The sequence below is a fragment of the Myxine glutinosa genome, chromosome 8 (assembly GCF_964187855.1).
Source record: "Myxine glutinosa chromosome 8, kmMyxGlut1.1, whole genome shotgun sequence".
Lineage (NCBI taxonomy): Eukaryota > Metazoa > Chordata > Myxini > Myxiniformes > Myxinidae > Myxine > Myxine glutinosa.
In genome coordinates, this window is record NC_136268.1 from 161,521,762 (window position 1) to 161,542,908 (window position 21,147).

The 21,147-nt window shown below is 45.2% G+C and overlaps 1 protein-coding gene across 3 annotated transcripts in view; it reads left to right on the forward strand.

The window, feature by feature from the left end:
- LOC137433061 (ectonucleotide pyrophosphatase/phosphodiesterase family member 7-like) overlaps positions 1–21,147 on the forward strand; it is a 77,214-nt gene that overhangs the window by 36,963 nt on the left and 19,104 nt on the right. For all 3 annotated transcript variants that reach the window (XM_068125491.2, XM_078783907.1, XM_068125492.2), the window contains 2 exons: positions 8,489–8,634; positions 19,002–19,346. In XM_068125491.2, the coding sequence (XP_067981592.2) occupies positions 8,489–8,634; positions 19,002–19,346 (491 nt within the window). The remainder of the gene's footprint in view (positions 1–8,488; positions 8,635–19,001; positions 19,347–21,147) is intronic.

Sequence of the window (21,147 nt, forward strand, 5' to 3'; positions counted from 1 at the left end):
TCCAGTCGATCTTTTCGGAGAGACATAGTAAGAGTGTGAGATTTGTCAGGATTGAAAGACATGTTCCACTTGTTTGACCAGTCTGTGATTTTGTCCAGGTCTTCAGAGAGTGAGGAGGCAGCAGACTGCCGATCTGAGGGAAGAGGAATGGAGCGGCAGAGAGTGGAGTCATCAGCAAAGAGATAGAGAGGATTTTCGAGAGAGTCAGAGAGATCATTGATGAAGACCAGAAAAAGCACGGGGCCCAGAACACTGCCTTGGGGAACTCCAGCCTGAACAGGAAGAGGAGATGAGAGAAACCCATTCAGGGCCACACGTTGACGACGACTAGAGAGGAAGTCCGCCAGCCATGCGTGGAGATTTCCATGGATACCAAAAGAGGAGAGTTTGGTGAGCAGAGCGGGGTGCCAGACCGTGTCGAAGGCACGTGATATGTCGAGGGAGACAGCTCTAATTTCCTGTTTGGCATTGAGGACCTCCATCCATTGTTGAGACAGCAGAAGCAGCATGTCCAGAGTAGAGTGACCTGGTCTGAAACCAAATTGATGATCAGAGATCAAGCCATTGGAGAAGAGGAAAGATTTCATATCAGAAGCAATGATGGATTCCATGACTTTGCTGATAATTGGGAGAAGGCTGATTGGTCTGTAGTTGCTAGGATCTGTTTTTGCACCTTTTTTGTGCAAAGCGGTGATGTTGGCTGATTTCCAAGCAGATGGCAGTTGACCTTGAGCAAAAGAGAGGGTGAAGAGAACAGAGAGAGGGTGAGATAGAGCAGCAGAGCAGGATTTTAGGACCCGTGGGCTGATGCCGTCGGGTCCAGTTGCAGAATCAGAGTCGAGGGTTGACAGAAACTTTTCCACCTTGTCAGGAGGAAAGGACACGGAGTCCAGGAGCAGCAGGGTACGACTGGGTATGGTGGGTACAGAGAGGGATGGGTTTGGGACACAAGATTTAGAGGTAAACACAGAGTTGAGGCATTCAGCTTTTTCACGTGCGGAGTCAGCTGTGTAGCCGTTTGAGGTAAGGGAGGGGATGGAGGGGGAACAAACACCAGAAACGGATTTGACCAGACGCCACCAGGATTTGGAAGAGGGAGACAGATAAGAGAGTTCGGTCTTGAGAACGGAGAGATATTGTTTCCTGGCTCTCCTGAGGGTGGACACACACTTGTTTCGGGCTTTGTGAAAGGAAATGAGATTTCCTTCCGTTGGATTTGCTTTCCAGGAGACGAAGGCAAGTTGTTTCTGGGCAACAGCCTCACCACAAGATTCCGTGTACCATGGACGGGAGGAAGGGTATGACAACTGAAGACGAGATGGGATAAATCTGTGCATGAGAGAGAGCAATTTACTTTGGAAGAATTCCCAGGATGAGTTGATGTCAGAGGTGGTAGAGATGGGAGACCAGTCCAGATGATTGATGGCTGCTTGAAGACCGTGCCAGTTGGCCTGAGTGAAATGCCAGACTCGTCGACGCTGAGCAGGCTCCCTGAGGATGGTCAGAGAGATGTCCACTTTAACAAGGACATGATCAGATGTTCCGATCGGAGCAGAAGAAGAGCAGCAGACATTTTCAGGGAAGTTAGTCATAACCAAGTCCAGAAGAGAAGATGTTCCGTTGACTGAGATCCGGGTCGGGAAATTGACAGATTGTGTCAGTCCCAGTGAGTCGCAGAAGTCCTTTGCTGAGGAGCCATGGCTGGTGAGAGAGGTACCCACACCCAGCCAACTGGCATGATGACAGTTGAAATCACCACATATGAGGAAGAGAGAGTTGGGATGAGTAGATAGAAGTTGGTCCATATCATCAGACAGCGAGATGTAGATGGAGTCATCACTGTTTGGTGGACGGTACAGCACACATATGAACAAGAGGTGGGAGCGAAGGGGAAGCCGTAGCCAGAGGTATTCCTGGGGGTGAGGTGGAGAGAGTGCAGTGCAGGGCGAGTGAGGAAGAGAGTTTTTGATAAAGATAGCAACCCCGCCTCCAGGACGAGGCTCAGGTCTATCATACCGGAGGAGGGAGTAGCCCGGGAGAGATACTATGGAATCAGAGACATCATAAAGGAGGAAAGTTTCTGTTAAGCAGATCACGTCTGGTTTGACAGAAGCAACCTGTATGGAGAGATCGGTTAAGTTTGAACGAAGGCCCCGGATGTTTGAGGTCCATACCGTTAATGAAGAGGAAGGGGGAGCATCAGATACAGAACAGGGGGGAGGAGGGGTAGGGTAAGATGTGGAAGAGGTGGAAGAGGTAGGGAGAGCTGTTGAAGGTGTGTCAGAGATTTCAGAATAGCTCGGAGAAAGGGAAGGATGGGGCGGACAAAAGGTTTGATGGTGATTGGGTGAGCCACAATGAGGTGTTATTTGAGGAGGGGGAAGAGCGAGGCAGAAGGTTGGGGGAGATGGAGGTGAGAGTTTGAAGGGGGAAGAAGCGGGGAGGACGCTTTGAGGAGGGGGAGTGAGCGGGGGGAAATTGAGAAGCAATGAGGGTGGGGAGATTTGAAGGGGAGGGGTGAGGGGGGAGTTTGGGAGGGAAGGGACAAGGGGAGGGATTTGAAAGGGATGGGATATGGGGGAGATTTGGAGGGGAGGGGTGAGGCAGGATTCTAGGAGGGGAGGGGCGAGGGGGCGTCTTGGCGGGGAGGGGTGAGGGGGTAGTTTAGGAGGGAGGGGGCAAGGGGGGAGATTTGAAAGGGATGGGTGATGGGGAAGATTTGGAGGGGAGGGGTGATGGGGAAGATTTGGAGGGGAGGGGTTATGGGGAAGATTTGGAGGGGAGGGGTGAGATTGGATTTTTGAAAGTGTACGATTTATGGGAAACGAACATTTATTGCAAAATGAGTTTCTTGTGACCTTCGAGTTAAAAATACGTTTAAGGACGCTGGATGGAGGATGGAGTGCAGGAGAGTTTAGGGAATGTAGAACAAAGGCACTATAGGAGATGGATATTTTTTTTGGGATGAATTGATTTGGTGAGCAAGTCGAAAGCAGCCTTTTAAAGAAGAAGAAGAAAAAGGTGTTATAAAATATGACGGAATACATAACTTGAGGGGAAAGTGTAAACATTGAAGGTTAATGAGTGAAAACTATCTGGGGAAATGGGGGAGAAACACGTGGTCGAAGAACGAACGAACGAATAAGAATGAAAAAACGAATGAGAACAGAGAAGGAAATGTTTTTTTTTTTTTTTTTTTGAGTTGAGATTTACACAAGGAAGTAGGCTATGGGTGAAAAGACTGGGAATACAGAGAACGAAAGTTATTGGATCACAAACGACGGACCACTGAGAGAAAAACAAAGCCTCAAGGTTGTACAGTGCACACTGTACAAGGCCTTGCTCGCGACACGGCAAACAGACGATCAATTTATGAAAGATAAACACCGAGAAACAACCAAAGTTGCACACAATAACTTCACACACCGAAAGATAAATACAGTTTCGACAAAATACAATTGTGAACAGACTTAACTTCGAAAAACGTGGAGACCGTGTGGAGCTTCGAAAATCCCTGCCGCCGTCTCCAAGATCTCGCGAGATCTCGAGATCGCGAGACCTCTTTGTAGGTGGACTGAACTTTGACACAAGTGAAGATGTTCTGGACTCTATCTTTGGCAAATATGGACCACTCTTGGAAGTGCTGCTGATAAAAGACAGGGAGACGCAAAAGTCGAGAGGGTTTGGCTTTGTTACGTTTGAAAACACAAAGGACGCCAAAGATGCAGAAAAGGATTTGAATGTCAAGGATTTGGATGGTCGGACCATAACAGTAGAGAAGGCAGGCCATGGGCGTCGAGGGGGCTACAGAGGAGGAAAACGTGGATGTCGTTTCAGGGGTGGCTATGGCTCCCGGGGTCAGAGTAGTAGTTTTGGTGGCGGCCGCAGTTGTGATTACTACGGAGGCTCCCAGCAGCTGCAGCGCAGTTTTGGCAACTCTCGACGGGATGACTATTATGGTGGTAGCCGAGATGGGGACCGCTACTCACGTGACTACAACACCCGACTCTACAACCGTGATTATGATTTTTATGATCAAGAGAAGAGTTGGAAGCACTGAGTGCTCAGGAGCAGCCGAGCCAAGATTCCTACACGGATTAACTCGTGAACTCCACGTTCCTAAATGCATCCATGCAGTGAATACTTCCAGGCCTCACCACCCAACCACCATGAAACCTGGCTCTCAGCTCGGCCTCCTTAAAAAAGTGCTATAGATTTGCTTGGCTTTTGATTTTTGATCACAACCCCTTAACCTTCATTCAAAAAATGAAAAATAAAAACCAGAGGTTGATGAGATGGAGTTTGGCTTTGCAGGAGTTCAACTTGGAAATTGAGCATGTAAAGGGCAGGGACAATGTCGTTGCTGATGCTTTGTCCAGAGTGAACGAACTTTGGAAATTTCTGTAGGTTGTTTGGAAGTTTTGTTGCTATATTTTGGGAAATATTAATTATCGTTGCTCACGGGAATTGATGATTTGGGTGTGAGTTTTACTTTTGTTTGTTAAAAGAGTTTTTGCCTGCAAAGAAAGTTTTCACTATGTTCAAACTTTCTTTCTTGAGGGGGGGAAGTGTTACGGATTCGTCACTTCCGTTGTTGTGGTTTTCATCCACTGTAAATATTTTTGATTCCATGCACTATAATTGTTGTCGTTTAAAGAAAAATAGATTACTATTTGCAAAAGGAAAAAAAGTTAATATTTTAAATGAAACCGGAACCAGACGACGACGAAGAGGAAGTGGAGAAAGAGAAGGCGGAGCGAATGAGTCGGAGAAGAAAGCCGAGTTGCTTCGAGGTCTGGAGCGAACGATTGGCGAGCGAGAGTCACGAGTGAACTTTGGGTTTCCCAGGAAGGGGATTCCTGCGACAGAGTTGTTATCGCTGTGACAGATCAACTTGGATGACAGGTTTTGTGTTTGATTCCGGAGAGAATCATCAGAGTGCCGTTACGCCACGAGAGCGGGCCGTCGGCCATTTTGACTCACGCAGGACTTGCGCTTCGCTCAAAGTTTCATCTCGCTTCAACCATTTTCACCGCATTCAGACGTTATCTGGTGTGTGTGTGTGTGTGTGTGTGTGTGTGTGTGTGTGTGTGTGTGTGTGTGTGTGTGTGTGTGTGTGTGTGTGTGTGTGTGTGTGTGTGTGTGTGTGTGTGCAACGTGGCTTTTGATGGTTAATTTGCGGTTCGCCGACTGTGAGCCGTGGAACGTCTATACCCGAGGGTGTGATTTCCCGGTCGCCTTGAGGGCGCCTTTGCGCAGCTTTGGCCGCGTGACTGTGACTGTCATCCGAACGGGATTCTGATCTCGATTAGACATCGTTCTGACGATCGCTGGAGCGGATCGACTTTGGCTTGAAGCTGGAATCAACTTTGGCTTGAAGCCGGGAATAGAGACATTGGGGAATGTTCTTCTTTTCGCTCACTTGGAGCACAGTGAGTTATATTGTACGAACCTGATGGTACCATCATAGGAATGCTATACTATTTGTTGTACAATTGATTTATTATTGTTTTTGTGTTGTTATTCTTGTGTGACCTTAATACAATATTTGTTTGTTGGTAACAATTGGTGTGGTTTCACCATTGATCTTTGACACAGAATAACACATCTTTCTGCCGTGACTCCTCTCGGGGCTCGGAGGTACACCGTGACCAGGGGGTTTGGGGAGGAGCACGTAACATTTGGCCCTTCAAAGTTTCATCACTCCCAGTCCCATGTGACGAGTCCCATTACGCCATGACAGTGTTTCGTTTCCAGCTGCTGCTTGGCCTTATTGACGGTATATTGTTGCCATGATGGAAGCGTACGTGCCAGCGCTGCATGCCGCTTTTCCTTTCCCTTTTCAAATATCGTTCGGAGGACGACAAATACGAGGAAAATGACGTCCCGGGAAGGTTTGAAACGGGATGCGGGACATTTGAGTTAAAAACAGGACAATCCCATCCTTAGACCGCAATTTTTATGGCGTAGCCCATAGGGCATAGCCTTTTAGAACAGTTTGTCCGTCTGTTTGTATGTATGTATGCCCCCTCAAATGTATACCAATCAGAGCTGGGGATCTGGTCACATGACAGCGTGATGTGATTACGTCTGATGTCATTACGGTGTACAATGGTTGACTCCACACTCCGCCATTTTGATTCCTATGCCGTCCAGGCCGAACATATCGTCGAACCTGTCATATATCACAATCGCCATGCTCTACCTTTACGTTTTTCATTCAGTGTGAAACACAAACAAGTGTGTGATTTTGAGGACCTACGTTAAACTAACACGTTAAACTACCACGTTAAACTACCACTACCACCTGGTAGTTTGAACTACCATGTTAAAATGATCATCAAATATCGAAAGCATAGATATTACGGATCTTCCAACGACACAGGCCTTAGGCTTCAAGCGTATAGGCCTTAGGGTTCAAGCCTCACCTTCAGGCCATTTCAGACAAATTAAGCCGAGGTTTCTTAATACAGTAGTATCGTTTTCGTAATCATAATAATAATAATATAGTAAATATAACCATAACACTTTAATCCCAATGTCGAGAATGCAAAGGTAATGGATTGAAGTGGTGTATGGTTCATGAATCATTAAGTGGTGTCCGGTACTAATAACCGCAGAAGTAAGGAATTGGCCTCGGCTTTTTGATAGTAATATCATTTTCGTAATAATTATAACTTAACGTTAATATTATAGGAAATCTAATTGTTACACTAATCCCTTCAGAGTGACTGCAAAGTTACAAGAGGTTAAAATATATCATCTTTTATATATTAAAGTAGCGCCAGTTTTGTCTGTCCGTCACGCTAAGTCATTACGTCTATGATGTCATTACGGTGAATGACGGCTGACTCCACCGACCGATATTTCAATTTACTAGTACACCCGCTCACTATGGTAGCGACAGGAAGGGTCATTCCTCTTTATCTGCTTGGTAAATGAGCACACCCCGGGCTTCCTCCCTTTCAGTTTCGTGTTAAACAGCAGGAAAAGTCGGTTTCATTGGTGGTTTTCAAAACAAAACCTTAATTGGTGGGTTTCAAAAGGCCGCTACGAAAAACGCCACTTTGGCGGCAGGAAGGGTTATGTTATTTACCCAACCATTGTGGGGTATATAGATTACAGTAGATCGTTGTTCATTTTTGTAAGTAATACTTACTTCACGGATGTCGGGATTCTTCCAAATTTCATTGTTTAATGTTATAAATAGCATTAGCGACTGTTAAAAAAGCTAATCATATGTGTTTGTGGTTTATAATATTTTTACTTCTCGGAGAGCCGTTGCTCCCCCGGAAACGCCATCTTAAGCTATTTATAAATGTTGATTGACACGGTGGTTGTTCAAGAAGGAAAAACCCCTTGGGGATGTGGGACATTATGAGTATTAATATTGTTTTGTGATAACATTAATATTATGCTATTATCGTTCGTTTTGTTATTAGAAACGGCCTTGGAAAAACCCCACGATAAAGCTAACTTAATACGTTTTTGTGCCACCAAATGGAAGGGTATCCTCACCACTAAAATTGCCCTTGAGATCCTTACGCCATTCGTTACAACGTATCTCTGCGAGCATGCGTTTTCGAAACTGGTGGACATTGAAACAAAGAAAAGGAGCAGGCTTGCATGCGAAAATGATTTGAGGGTGGCCCTTGCCAAAACAAAACCACGCATTTCCCAGATCGCCTCCCGAAAAGAAGAACAGAAAACGCATTAAGATGCAATTCTTCTTAATTTTTTGGTCAAATTTGAGGGGTTCCGCGAGTGTTCGGTGGGTTTCGTTAGGGTTCGGCGCCTTTAAAAAGGTTAAGAACCACTGCTCTAACCATTGTGCCACCAAGTCTGTACCCTATCCTCTATATAGCAAAGTAGCGGCAGTCTTCTGTCCATGTGTTTCTCTTTTCGCCCACTGATTGGACAGCTGGCCTGACTCCACCCACAACGATGTAATTTGTAGGAAGGCTGACTCCACCCATCAGCAATTTGATTTTCATGCAGTTCCGGCTGAACACATTGTCGAACCTGTCATATTTACCATCGCCATGCTCTACCTTGACATTGTTAAATAAACACAAACTACACAAACACAAAATGAAGACAAACCGGGAGCATGCGAGGCAACACTGCATTGCCTAAACACCACCTAAAAAGGGAGTTTTTCCACGGAACTCTGTTCAACGGGTCCCTGCTCGTATATCCTGAAAAAAGTAGGCCTTCAGTGTGCTACCATGACCAGACAACAAATTTACATCTTCTGTTCTACAGTCTCTGTACTATCAAGTGGGTACACCAAATGATGCTGCGAGTTGTTGTTGTGGTTGGAAAGTTGCAGTATCACTACACCATAGCTTCCTATCAAGGCAGAGTGCCCTTCTTTAGGAAAAATGCTTCCTCTTCTGTTTCCTTTTCAAATTTCGTTTGGTGCATGAATGTCGTGCATTATATCCTATGCTCATATTTTTCACGTTGAACCCAATTGTGTTTTCAGGACAATATGAAGAAAACCATGGTGTAATTCACAACAAGTTTTTTGACCCTGAAACTGGAGTGATAAAAAGTTTTGAAGCAACACTCAATATCTCCGAATGGTGGGATCATGGTGCTTTACCGATCTGGATCACAGCTCAAAATCAAGTACGTTAAATTTTTATAGTTAATATCGTTAATGTAGCAGGGTTAATGTATCACCTTCAGATTGCAGACAGGTCGGTGGGGTCAATGAAAGAGGTCTCCCAAGACAATGGGGTCTCCCAAGACAAAACGATGTGTCGAGGCCTGGTACTCACATCGTAGACAAATTGGTGGTCTCTCTATATTCTACCGCCCCCATTGTGGTCTTGCACTCATTGCCCTCTGTTGACTCAGTTCCTCCCAGGTTTCTGCGGGGCACATACGGTCCACCCTTTCTAGTGAAACTGAAAATCCAGGATCACTGTTCACCAACACTCATTCATTCCTCTTTTTCCCCACATGTGGATCCATCTTCCACATACGCTTCATTCACTCTTTCCTCCAGGTCTTCAATACAGCACCATCACAGATCATCCCCATCTCAAACCATGATTTTTTTTTACCCCATTAACCTCTCCCCTCCTACCCACAAGCCTACCTCTCTCCACATTTCCAGTTTTTCCTTCCTGAGAGTTTGTTTCCATATCCATCTTGTCCACCCCACGTAAGTCCTGCACTGACCACTCATTCTTCCAACTCTCCCTGTATTTTGTCCCTCCACCATGCTTTGGTGTGTTTCCTCCCTCTCTTTTTACGGTTCATTTTGTTCTATTATGTCCTGAACCACCCCATAAATCATAATCTCAACGGAGACCCAGCTTTCTGCCTTGGTACTCCAAAATGCCTTGGTAATCTCCTGATTTCATGATGCCATGCATACATTCAAGGCACCCAGTGCCAGAGGCAGCACAGCAACCCCAAAACATCACTGATCCTCCTCCATGTTTGACTGTAGGGAAGGTGTTCTTTTCTTTGAAGGCTTCATTTTGTTTTCTGTAAACATGGAGATGATGTGCTTTACCAAAAAGCTCTTATTTGGTCTCATCTGTCCACAGGACATTCTCCCAGAAGGATTTTGACTTGTTCAGGTGTGTTTTGGCAAACTCCAGTCGGGCTTTCTTACGTCTCCCTCTCAGCAGTGGGGTCCTCCTGGGTCTCCGACCATAGAACCCCCTTTAATTGAGTTGGCGACGGATGGTGTGAGTTGAAACTGTCGTACCTTATGTCTGAAGGTCAGCTTGAATCTGTTTGCCAGTTGATTGAGGTGCTTTCTCCACCATGCTATCTTTATAAAAAAACTCTCTTCCTCACTCGCCCTGCACTGCCCTCTCTCCACCTCACCCCCAGGAATACCTTTGGCTACGGCTTCCCCTTCGCTCCCACCTTTTGTTCATATGTGTGTTGTACCGTCCACCAAACAGTGATGACTCCATCTACATCTCACTGTCTGATAATATGGACCAACTTCTATCTACCCATCCCAACTCTCTCTTCCTCATATGTGGTGATTTCAATTGTCACCATGCCAGTTGGCTGGGTGTGGGTACCTCTCTCACCAGCCATGGCTCTTCAGCAAAGGACTTCTGCGACTCACTGGGACTGACACAATCTGTCAATTTCCCGACTCGGATCTCAGTCAACGGAGCATCTTCTCTTCTGGATTTGGTTATGACAAACTTCCCTGAAAATGTCTGCTGCTCTTCTTCTGCTCCAATCGGCTCATCTGATCATGTGCTTGTCAAAGTGGACATCTCTCTGACCATTCTCAGAGAGCCTCCTCAGCGTCGACGAGTCTGGCATTTCACTCAGGCCAACTGGCACGGTCTTCAAGCAGCCATCAATCATCTGGACTGGTCTCCCATCTCTACCGCCTCTGACATCAACTCATCCTGGGAATTCTTTCAAAGTAAATTGCTCTCTCTCATGCACAGATTTATACCATCTCGTCTTCAGTTGTCATACCCTTCCTCCCGTCCATGGTACACGGAATCTTGTGGTGAGGCTGTTGCCCTGAAACAACTTGCTTTCGTCTCCTGGAAAGCAAATCCAACGGAAGGAAATCTCATTTCCTTTCACAAAGCCCGAAACAAGTGTGTGTCCACCCTCAGGAGAGCCAGGAAACAATATCTCACCATTCTCAAGACCGAACTCTCTTATCTGTCTCCCTCTTCCAAATCCTGGTGGCGTCTGGTCAAATCTGTTTCTGGTGTTTGTTCCCCCTCCATCCCCTCCCTCACCTCAAACGGCTTAACGGCTGACTCCGCACGTGAAAAAGCTGAATGCCTCAACTCTGTGTTTGCCTCTAAATCTTGTGTCCCAAACCCATCCCTCTCTGTACCCACCGTACCCAGTCGTACCCAGCTGCTCCTGGACTCTGTGTCCTTTCCTCCTGACAAGGTGGAAAAGTTTCTGGCAACCCTCGACTCTGATTCTGCAACTGGTCCTGACGGCATCAGCCCACGGGTCCTAAAATCATGTGCTTCTGCACTTTCACTCCCTCTTTCTGTTCTCTTCACCCTCTCTTTTGCTCAAGGTCATCTGCCATCTGCTTGGAAATCAGCCAACATCACCGCTTTGCACAAAAAAGGTGTAAAAACAGATCCCAGCAACTACAGACCAATCAGCCTTCTCCCAATTATCAGCAAAGTCATGGAATCCATCATTGCTTCAGATATTAAATCTTTCCTCTTCTCCAATGGCTTGATCTCTGATCATCAATTTGGTTTCAGACCTGGTCACTCTACTCTGGACATGCTGCTTCTGCTTTCTCAACAATGGATGGAGGTCCTCAACGCCAAACAGGAAATTAGAGCTGTCTCCCTTGACATTTCACGTGCCTTCGATATGGTCTGGCACCCTGCTCTGCTCTCCAAACTCTCCTCCTTTGGTATCCATGGAAATCTCCACGCATGGCTGGCGGACTTCCTCTCTGGTCGTAGTCAACGTGTGGCCCTGAATGGGTTTCTCTCATCTCCTCTTCCTGTTCAGGTTGGAGTTCCCCAAGGTAGTGTTCTGGGCCCTGTGCTTTTTCTGGTCTTCATCAATGATCTCTCTGACTCTCTTGAAAATCCTCTCTATCTCTTTGCTGACGACTCTACTCTCTGTCGCTCCATTCCTCATCCCTCAGATCGGCAGTCTGCAGCCTCCTCACTCTCTGCAGACCTGGACAAAATCACAGACTGGTCAAACAAGTGGAACATGTCTTTCAATCCTGACAAATCTCACACTCTTACAATGTCTCTCCGAAAGGACCAACTGGACAACCCTCCCATCTACTTTCTCAACAATCCTCTCCAAGAAGTTCTGTCGCTCAAGCTTTTGGGTCTCACTATCTGCCATGATCTTTCTTGGGAAAACCACATTTCCAAGCTGGCCTCCAAAGCCAGTCGCCGACTGGGCATCCTCCGTCGTGCGAAGTCCTTCCTTGGCACACCTGAGCTCCTCACCACATACAAGGCTTTCATCCGCAGCTCAATGGAATACTGTTCCCCCCTCTGGGCTGGTGCTCCTGCCTCACACCTTGCTCGGCTTCACGCTGTTGAGGCCAAAGCTTTCAGAATCATTGGAATCTCCTGCGATGTAGTCAACGCCGAGGGCCTTTCACTCACTCACCGCAGGCAGGTTGGTGGTCTTTCTGTCTTCTACCGACTCCTCTCCGGCCTTGCTCCCCCAGCTCTCTCTGTGCTCTGTCCCCCCAATATTCCTTCAGGTCGCACAAGATCTGCCTGCAACCCTCTTCTGGTTAAACTGCCAAAGTCTAGGCTATCTGCTCACCTTCACTCTTTCATTCCCCTTTTCTCCCGCCTCTGGAACAAACTCCCCCACTCCCTTCAATCCCACTCCTCCCTCCAGGTCTTTAAAACAGCTGTTCACCACCATCTCTTATCTTCCCCCATCGAAAACCTTGATCTTTTCTACCCCCGGTAATTCACCCCAGAGTCCTTGCAGTGTTCATATGTTTTAATCCTCTCCCACCTCCCCCCAAGTCCTCCCGATGTCCCTGCTCTCAAATGTTGTGTTTGTGTCCTTCCCCCTCTCTTTTGTGTCCTTCCCCCTCTCTCCCCATCTTGTCTACCGCTCCCCTTGTTTTTTGTGTTTTGTGTGTCGGTTTGTCTTTTTGTGTGATTAATGTTAGCTCTTTCACGAGCCTCGATCTGGTATACAAAAAAAAAAAAAAAAAAAAAAAAAAAAAAATTCGAACAATCCTTCGCTGCAATCTTCGATCATGTTTCCTCTTGCAGCCACATCCAGGGAGGTTGGCTGCAGTGCCATGGCATAGGCCTTAAGCTTCCTGATAACATTGCGTACGGTGGCCACAGAAACATCAAGGTCTCTGGAGATCAACTTTTAGTCTTGAGATTGTCCATGCTTGGCTACAATCTTGCCTTACCTCCTCAGACAATTCTCTGGTTTTCTTTCTTTTCTCCATGCTCATTGTAACCCCCGCTCTAGCAGGGAAAATGGCCTTAAAATGCCTGTTGTTGTGTTGTGTTGTGTGTCTCCATGCTCATTGTGGTACACACAGTCACACAAAACAGCAGAATGACTCTTTTCTCTATACAAATTGGTTGAATGAGTGGTTTTTTTATTTATTATATTGCAGATACCTGCAACTCACCACATGTGAGTTCAATTCCAAAGTAAAGGAGAATCACCTGCTTAAAATCTAATTATTTCTAACAACTTCTAAAAGGTGCCAATAATATTGTCCGGACCATTTTAGGATTTCTGTGTGGAATAAGCTAAGAGTTAGTGATTTTTTTTTTCAGCTTCATTGTTTTGTTCCACTGCAAACCAAAGTAATACAAATGTGGATACCAAATGTTTTTTTAATTTCAACAATTTTCTGGAAGAAATGGTGCATTATTTGCAAAAAGTGCAAGGGTGCCAATATATTTGGCCACTACTATATATATATATATATATATATATATATATATATATATATATATATATATATATATATATATATATATATATATATATATATATATATATATATATATACATACAGTCACGTGAAAAGGTAAGTACACCGCATGTAAAGTTTTGACCTTTACTGCATATTTCAACATACAGCTATTTGATCTTCATTTCAACAATATTGATAGATAAAGGTGATATAATATAACAAATATCATGAAACATTTCCATTTTGTAGTCCATTGTGTAATTTAAATATACATAAATGCAAATTTCGCATGTGGAAAAAGTAAGTACACCCCATGAAATGTTTAAAAAAAAATCTTTTTAACATATGTGGACATATCAATATTTGATCTTCATTTAAACAGTATCTATTGATAAAGGTGATCTAATTGAACAAAAAACAATGACAAATTGACTTTGCAATAATTTATTCAACAAAAAATTAATAGAGATGCCATTTCCTTCTGTGTAAAAAATAAGTACACCCTTGGCTCTAATAGGTGGTATTGCCCCCTTTGGCAGAAACAACCTCAAGTAGGCGTTTCTTATAACTGTCTACCAGTCTCTGACATGGACTGGGAGAAATTTTTGCCCACTCCTCCATGCAGAATTCTTTCAGCTGTGCGATGTTTGAGGGGTTTCTTGCGTGCACAGCTCGTTTCAAATCCCCCCACAACATCTCGATGGGATTTAGATCCGGGCTTTGACTTGGCCATTCCAGAACCCTCCATTTCTTTCTTTTCAGCCATTCCTTGGTGGATTTACTGGTATGGTTAGGGTCATTGTCATGTTGCAAGGTCCACCTTCGGTTGAGCTTCAACTCTCCGACAGATGGCCTCACATTATCCTCAAGCACCCTCTGGTACAATGAAGAATTCATAGTGGATTCTATGATGGTGAGCTGCCCAGGCCCTGATGCAGCAAAGCTGCCCCAAACCATAATATTCCCACCACCATGCTTTACAGTTGGTATCAGGTTCTTGTGGTCAAATGCTGTCTTTGGTTTTCGCCAAACATGTCTTCTGGTACTGTGGCGACATATTTCTACCTTTGACTCATTTGTCCAGAGCACATTGTTCCAGAAGTGCTGGTCTTTGCCTAGGTGTTCATTGGCAAACTTTAGTCTTGCCCGGATGTTCTTTCTGGACAGCAATGGTTTCCTCCTGGCACACCTCCCATGTAGATCAAATTTGTGCAGCCTCTTTCTAAGGGTAGACTCGTGCACTTTGACATCAACAGTGGCAAGAGCTACCTGTAGGTCCCGTGATGACATTTTAGGGTTCTTAGAGACTTCTTTCAGCATCTTGCGGTCTGCTCTCGGGCTGAACTTGCTGGGGCGGCCTGGCCTGAACAAGTTGGCAGTTGTTTGGAATCTTCTCCACTTGTAGATGATCTTCCAGACAGTCGAATGATTGATTTCAAATTGTTTGGAGATATTTTTAAATCCCTTCCCAGACTCGTAGGCATCTATAACCTTCTTTCTGAAGGCCTCAGAGAGCTCTTTTGATCTACGCGTGGTGACGCCGCACACTTCAACAACAAAGAGCAAACCAAACTAAATGTCTGAGGTTTAAATGAGACAGGTTCCTCCAAGATCTTCTCTGACGATGTTCTAAACATTTGCACCTGAGCTGGTGCACCTGATTCTAATTTTAGGTATTTGAAGTAGTGATAAATGTAGGGGTGTACTTACTTTTTCCATATGCGAAATTTGCATTTATGTTTATTTAAATTATACAACGGACTACAAAATGTAAATGTTTCATGATATTTGTTATATTATATCACCTTCATCTATCAATATTGTTGAAATGAAGATCAAATAGCCGTATGTTGATATATGTTGAAAAAGTCAAAACTTTACATGGGGTGTCTTACTTTTTCACGTGACTGTATGTATATACAATGTGGCCCAGGTTGCCTTGAAAGGCGCATTTTGGATATGGAGGAAGTTTATGGAGGCATTTCGAACGGTGTAGGTTGGTTGTGTGTGTTTTTTTTTTGTTTTTTTTTGTTACCATTATTACTTCTTATTTTGTGTATATGAGTGAGTGGGTGAGGGTGTGTGTTTTTGCATGAATTACTTTTTGCATGAGTGTGTGTTTTTGTGTGTTGAGTGGTGTATGATGTAAGTGTAGGTGGTTGTTTGGTTGGTGTTCTGTATGTGTGTGTATGGGTGTGTATGTGTGTGTATGAATGATCTGGTGTGTTTTGTTGGTGAGTGGTGAAGGGTATAAAGGTGGGTGTTTGAGTGTTCCACCATGTTTGTTTGGTGCTGTGGATTCTGGATGTGGAGGTGGTGTTGTTGTTATTGTTATTGTTGTTGTGGTTGTTCGCACTGGCTGGGGGTGGGAATATGTACGCATCCAGATGCAGTTGCTGCATGTGGATGTGTACGTGCCCCTGCTGGCCCACCTTAGCTGGCCGTATCGAGGCTGAAGGGCCGAAACTGGATGATGCTGAGGACCTTGACTGAGGACCCGGTCAGTGCAGCACACTTGTGACCAGGTGTGTTTTGAACTTATGTATATATATCTCTTTATATAAAGGAGGAGTGTCTGTGTGTGTGTGTGTCTGTCTGGATGTCCGCTTATAACTCAAGAACTACACATCGGAGAAAAGTTTTAGACACAGATTCGGAATCAGCATAAAATCCTGGTGGTTATAGGCTACTCTGTATTTTAATATCAATGGTTTAAAAAACCACGCCAGCTGCAATTCCATGGTGTAGTTTGTGGCGGCGCTAGACGTTCGGGGTGTATTGCAATGGTTTGTCGGGTTTGGCTGTGGGTCCAGAATAGCTCCCATTTCCTTATGTTCTTCCACTTTTATTTTGATTCTTCTGTTACAACGCCTTCCTTATCTACCTTATATCCCCCTGACGAGGCCTCTACATAATTTCATGCGGCAGAATTTCGTGCATTTTGAGTGAAAGAAGTGAGACGAAGTTTTAGGAGGAAGAAGAGGCGCGGTCACTGTGGAGGCCTCGATCGTGAGTGGAAATGGCGGGAATTGCGTTTGTATCGCAAAGTAAAGGATCTGCATTCATTTCTGAACTTGCATTGGTGGATTGTTATACATCTGCATTATTTTTCATAAAAAAACTTTATGTTGAGCTTGAAGGCCCCAAGCACGGACTATATATATATAGCCCTCATTGAGGTAAAAATAAAAGTAAAAAGCCTGCTATCGCTTGCCAAGCTAGCCGTTCCCCCCTCCCTCCTCTTCTCCCCTCCCCCCCTCTTCTCCCCTCCCCACCCTCTCCTCCCCTCCCCCCCCCGTTCCCCTCCCCTCCCCTTCCTCCTCCCCCTCCCCTCTCCTCCTCCCCCTCCCTCCTCTTCTCCCCTCTCCTCCTCCCCCTCCCTTCTCTCCTCCCCCTCCCTTCTCTTCTCCACTCCCCACCCTCTCCTCCCCTCCCCTTCCTCCTCCCCCGTTCCCCTCCCCTCCCCTTCCTCCTCCCCCCTCCCCCCTCCCCTCTCCTCCTCCCCCTCCCTCGTCTTCTCCCCTCTCCTCCTCCCCCTCCCTTCTCTTCTCCCCTCCCCCCCTCTTCTCCCCTCCCCCCCTCTTCTCCCCTCCCCCCCTCTTCTCCCCTCCCCACCCTCTCCTCCCCTCCCCCCCCCCGTTCCCCTCCCCCCCCGTTCCCCTCCCCTCCCTCCTCCCCTCCCTTCCCCCGCCCGGCAATGCCGGGTACTTCCCATGGCCAGCTGTACGTGGGCTGCTCGAGGGTTGGAAAACCAAGCAATCTTTATGTCTTGGCACCAAGTAAGAAAACCATAAATGTATACCAAGAGGTTTTGAGAAATTGAAAATTGAAAAAACGTCATGTAGGAAATGTACTGTGATATTGCTCTAAAATACACATGTTCTTTTCATCATATATTTGTATTATTCTTATTCAACCCGGGCGAAGCCGGGTACCTCAGCTAGTATATATATATATATATATATACAGGGTGAGTCAGAAGTAGCGCCCGATTTCTGTTTTGATATATATATATATTTCTGTCAGTTGATTGTTTGTTTGCCATTTGTATTACAGTGTACAAGAAGGTAGAAATAAATGAATGACATGTTTATCTAACCATTTATTCGGGGGAAAATTATTACGGAAGTGTACCAAGCTGTTTTATTTGCAATTTTCAAAGTGCCCTCCCTCGTGATCGATGCACAATTGCAGCCGAGCAAGCACAGTGTGGCACACACGCTTGCAGAGTTCGATATCAATTTCCTCAAACTTTGCAGTGATTTGAGCCTTCAATTCCTGAATGGTACGAGGCTTTTCACGATAAACAAGGTCTTTCATAAGCCCTCAAAGAAAGAAATCTGGAGGTGTAAGGTCTGGGGAGCATTATAAGGAGTCTTAAGTGTTATAAGGAGCGTTATAAGTAAGCGTCTGGGGAGTGTAAGGTCTAAATGGTTAGATAAACATGTCATTCATTTATTTCTACCTTCTTGTACACTGTAATACAAATGTCAAACAAACAATCAACTGACAGAAATATATATATATATATATATAAACAGGAATCGGGCGCTACTTTTGACTCATCCTGTATATGTATATTACATATATAATTATATGTACAGTAGTGGCCAAATATATATATATACCCTGCAAAAAAAGAAACGGAAAACTGCAAAAAAAGAAATGCAAAAGTGATTTTAGATGTATATTTTATATATCATATAAATAATCAACAGATGGTAATCGATTGTTCAAAATTGGCACACATCATTCTCATTGACCCCCAGGTTCCATATGGCACACCTGGAATAGGAGATTTTCAAGGTGAAGGTCATCTGTGCTCAATATCTTGTATGGCCACCATTAGAGTCCAAAACTGACTGGCATCATCGTCCCATGGAAGCAGTCATGTCCCGAATTGTGGCCTGGTGAACGTTCACCCACTCTGCCTGCAGTGCTTGTGCCAACTGTCGGAGGTTCTGTGGTTGTTGCTGACGTGCTCGCAGTCGTTGATCCAGTGCATCCCATAAATGTTCGATTGGGTTTAAATCTGGAGACCTGGAGGGCCATGGCAGGACCTGAATGTTGTGATTCCTCAAAAAGGCCGTTGTCAGTCTTGCCGTGTGAGGTGGGGCGTTGTCTTGTTGGAAAATGACGTTCGCTTGTTGCATAATGGGAAGGACGTGTGGCCGAAGAATCTCATCCGCGAGTCGTGGCATGTTTTCGCTGTTCACTTGCTGTAAGATTGTGATGGCGTGCAAATGAAAACCCAACGTTTTTATAGCCCCACCAGTGATGTTGCACGTGCATGTCTTGCTGGTGTGTTTCGGCGCTCTCACGTGGTTGTGTTTTTGCGATTGTTCCATCTTTTCGCCAAATTTCTGCAGTACCTCATTCTCTTCACACAAATCAATCCCAATCCATGCAGAAATGACCGATTCATTTTTGGTGTTAATTTTGTTTGGATATCGGCAACACTCTGTCAGATATTTACGATTTTACTACTTTTGCGTTTCTTTTTTTGCAGGGCATATATATATATATGTATAATGTGAAAAGTCTGTGATTTGATGTTGACTTGCCATTTTCTCTTTAGGGCCTCTTGACTGGATCGGTACACTACCCGGGTGGAGGTGCAACATATGGCACGAAGAAGGCAAATCGAGTTGTGGTTCAGCCTCCACACTATGACTACAATGATGAAACGTTATGGAAAGACTGTGCAGACAAAGCATTGAACTGGCTGCAAGGAGTGGAATCTGATGGAGAGATGAGTACTGATGTACCAGCTTTGGATTTTGTGTCCTTGTACTTTGGAGAACCAGATAAGACAGGACATCTCTATGGGCCAGAAAGCAGCGAGATTCATGACATGGTTTCGAGGTTGGACAGTTTGCTTGGTTATATAGTATCTGAGATTTCTGCGAGAGGTTTACAGGAGGTGAGGTATAGATCCATTAATGTTCATTTATTTAGTTTAATCTCGACCTAGCTATATATATATATTGTCATCCTGAGGTTTCATGGACGGGGCAATTCATCAGTGTGTGCCCCATCCCTCGGTTGAGCGTTAAGGTGGGTGTCCCCATCTGCCCGCATTAATTTGTGAACATTGAATATCCCATTGTGTCTTTCACGAAGAGTCGGCGAGTTATCTCCGGCACCTTGACCAAATCACAAATTCATGCTTCAACCTACAGAGGCATGGCATCAGCGGCACAGCACTGCCCCTATCAAATGATGCTACCCACAGTCTTGAGCTGCAAACGAAAATTGTTTGTTTATCATATTTAATTGTTTGACTTGGTTGTTTTTTCTGACCATTAACACCACCTTCTGAAATATTGGTAAGAAGGGGTCACGTGTGACATTTCATCAAAAGCATGAAAAATGTCCAATGACACTTTCACATTGCTTGAAGCTTCCTTTGCTCATGCAAACAGAATGTTGCATCCTCTACTTCACATTTCCCTGAAAACAAGCATCCTTCAGGGTAATTTCTTTGGACTCATTCTGTTCATTTACAATTTACATGCACAACTTCACAGACATCCAATTTCGTTTGTAAAACCATTATACTGTATAAACATAATGGCAAACAGTTTCAATGTAAAAATCTTATATAAACGTTAAGGTAACATTGAAAATGTTGTTGCTCGAGTCTATTTCCCCTCATGGGAAACTACCTGTACTATTTTGAAAACCTGGGGGATGGGGTGGGGGGGAGAGTGTGGCGTGGCTCTGCTTGCAAATCCGGAATGGAGGTGGTCGAACACGGAGAGGTCACCAACTCGTCTGTGATGCGAGAGAAACGGGCCCAAATATTCGGCCTAATCAGGAGATTACAACAAGAATCGAGGGATGAAACAGAAAGGAATAGAAGTCGAAGGAGTATGGAAGGACTTTTGAAAATCAGGATGTTGGGTGATTCAACAATTTAATTTTATTAAATGTCATTTCAAAATTTGGATTTGACAGAGAGTGAGGGGAGAAGGAAACGAAATGTGAGATGATCAGAAAGAATAAATTAGGTTTGAGACTGAATGTCTCAAGGAATGAGTGATGATAATGAGCGATTTAGTTTGTTGGTTATTGTCCCCCGTCGCACCACGGAGCGAAAGGGGGACTGTGGTTTGTCCGTCCGTCCGTCCGTGTGTGCGTGCGTGCGTGCATGTGTGTGTAAGCGAAGGACCGCATTCGAATTTGGTGTGTGGGTGCAACCCACGTAAAAATCCAAGATGGCCGCCGCCATGTATGTCTGACGCCATGTATGTCTGAACCTTGTGAGCGGAATATCTTGGAAAATAAGCGAAGTACCAACTTCTAATCTGGTGTGTGGGTGTATCTAGTGTTACGGGGTCAACCTCGAGGGGAGCCCCGGCAGAAAGATGTATGGTCCTTGGGTGAAAATAAGTCGATCAATAACGAGTCCACACCAAGGGTTACGAACAAACCCCAATATATTCCCAAATCCCGCACAGGAATCACAATGCGTTTACAGCACTTCCATACAATCCTTATCTATAGTATAGGTGGCGCCACCTTAACCCACAACAGTGTTGGCAACACTCACGGCCCTTGCCCCCAATGTCTCTGCACGCCTCCCAGGTGACGTCGAGTCGATCCAGCGATCGGGGAAGCAATGTCCGATTCCTGCACGCCTCCCAGGTGACGTCGAGTCGATCCAGCGATCGGGGAATCTAGGTCCGATTCCAATCCGGGGCTGGGAGTGAGGGTACTCG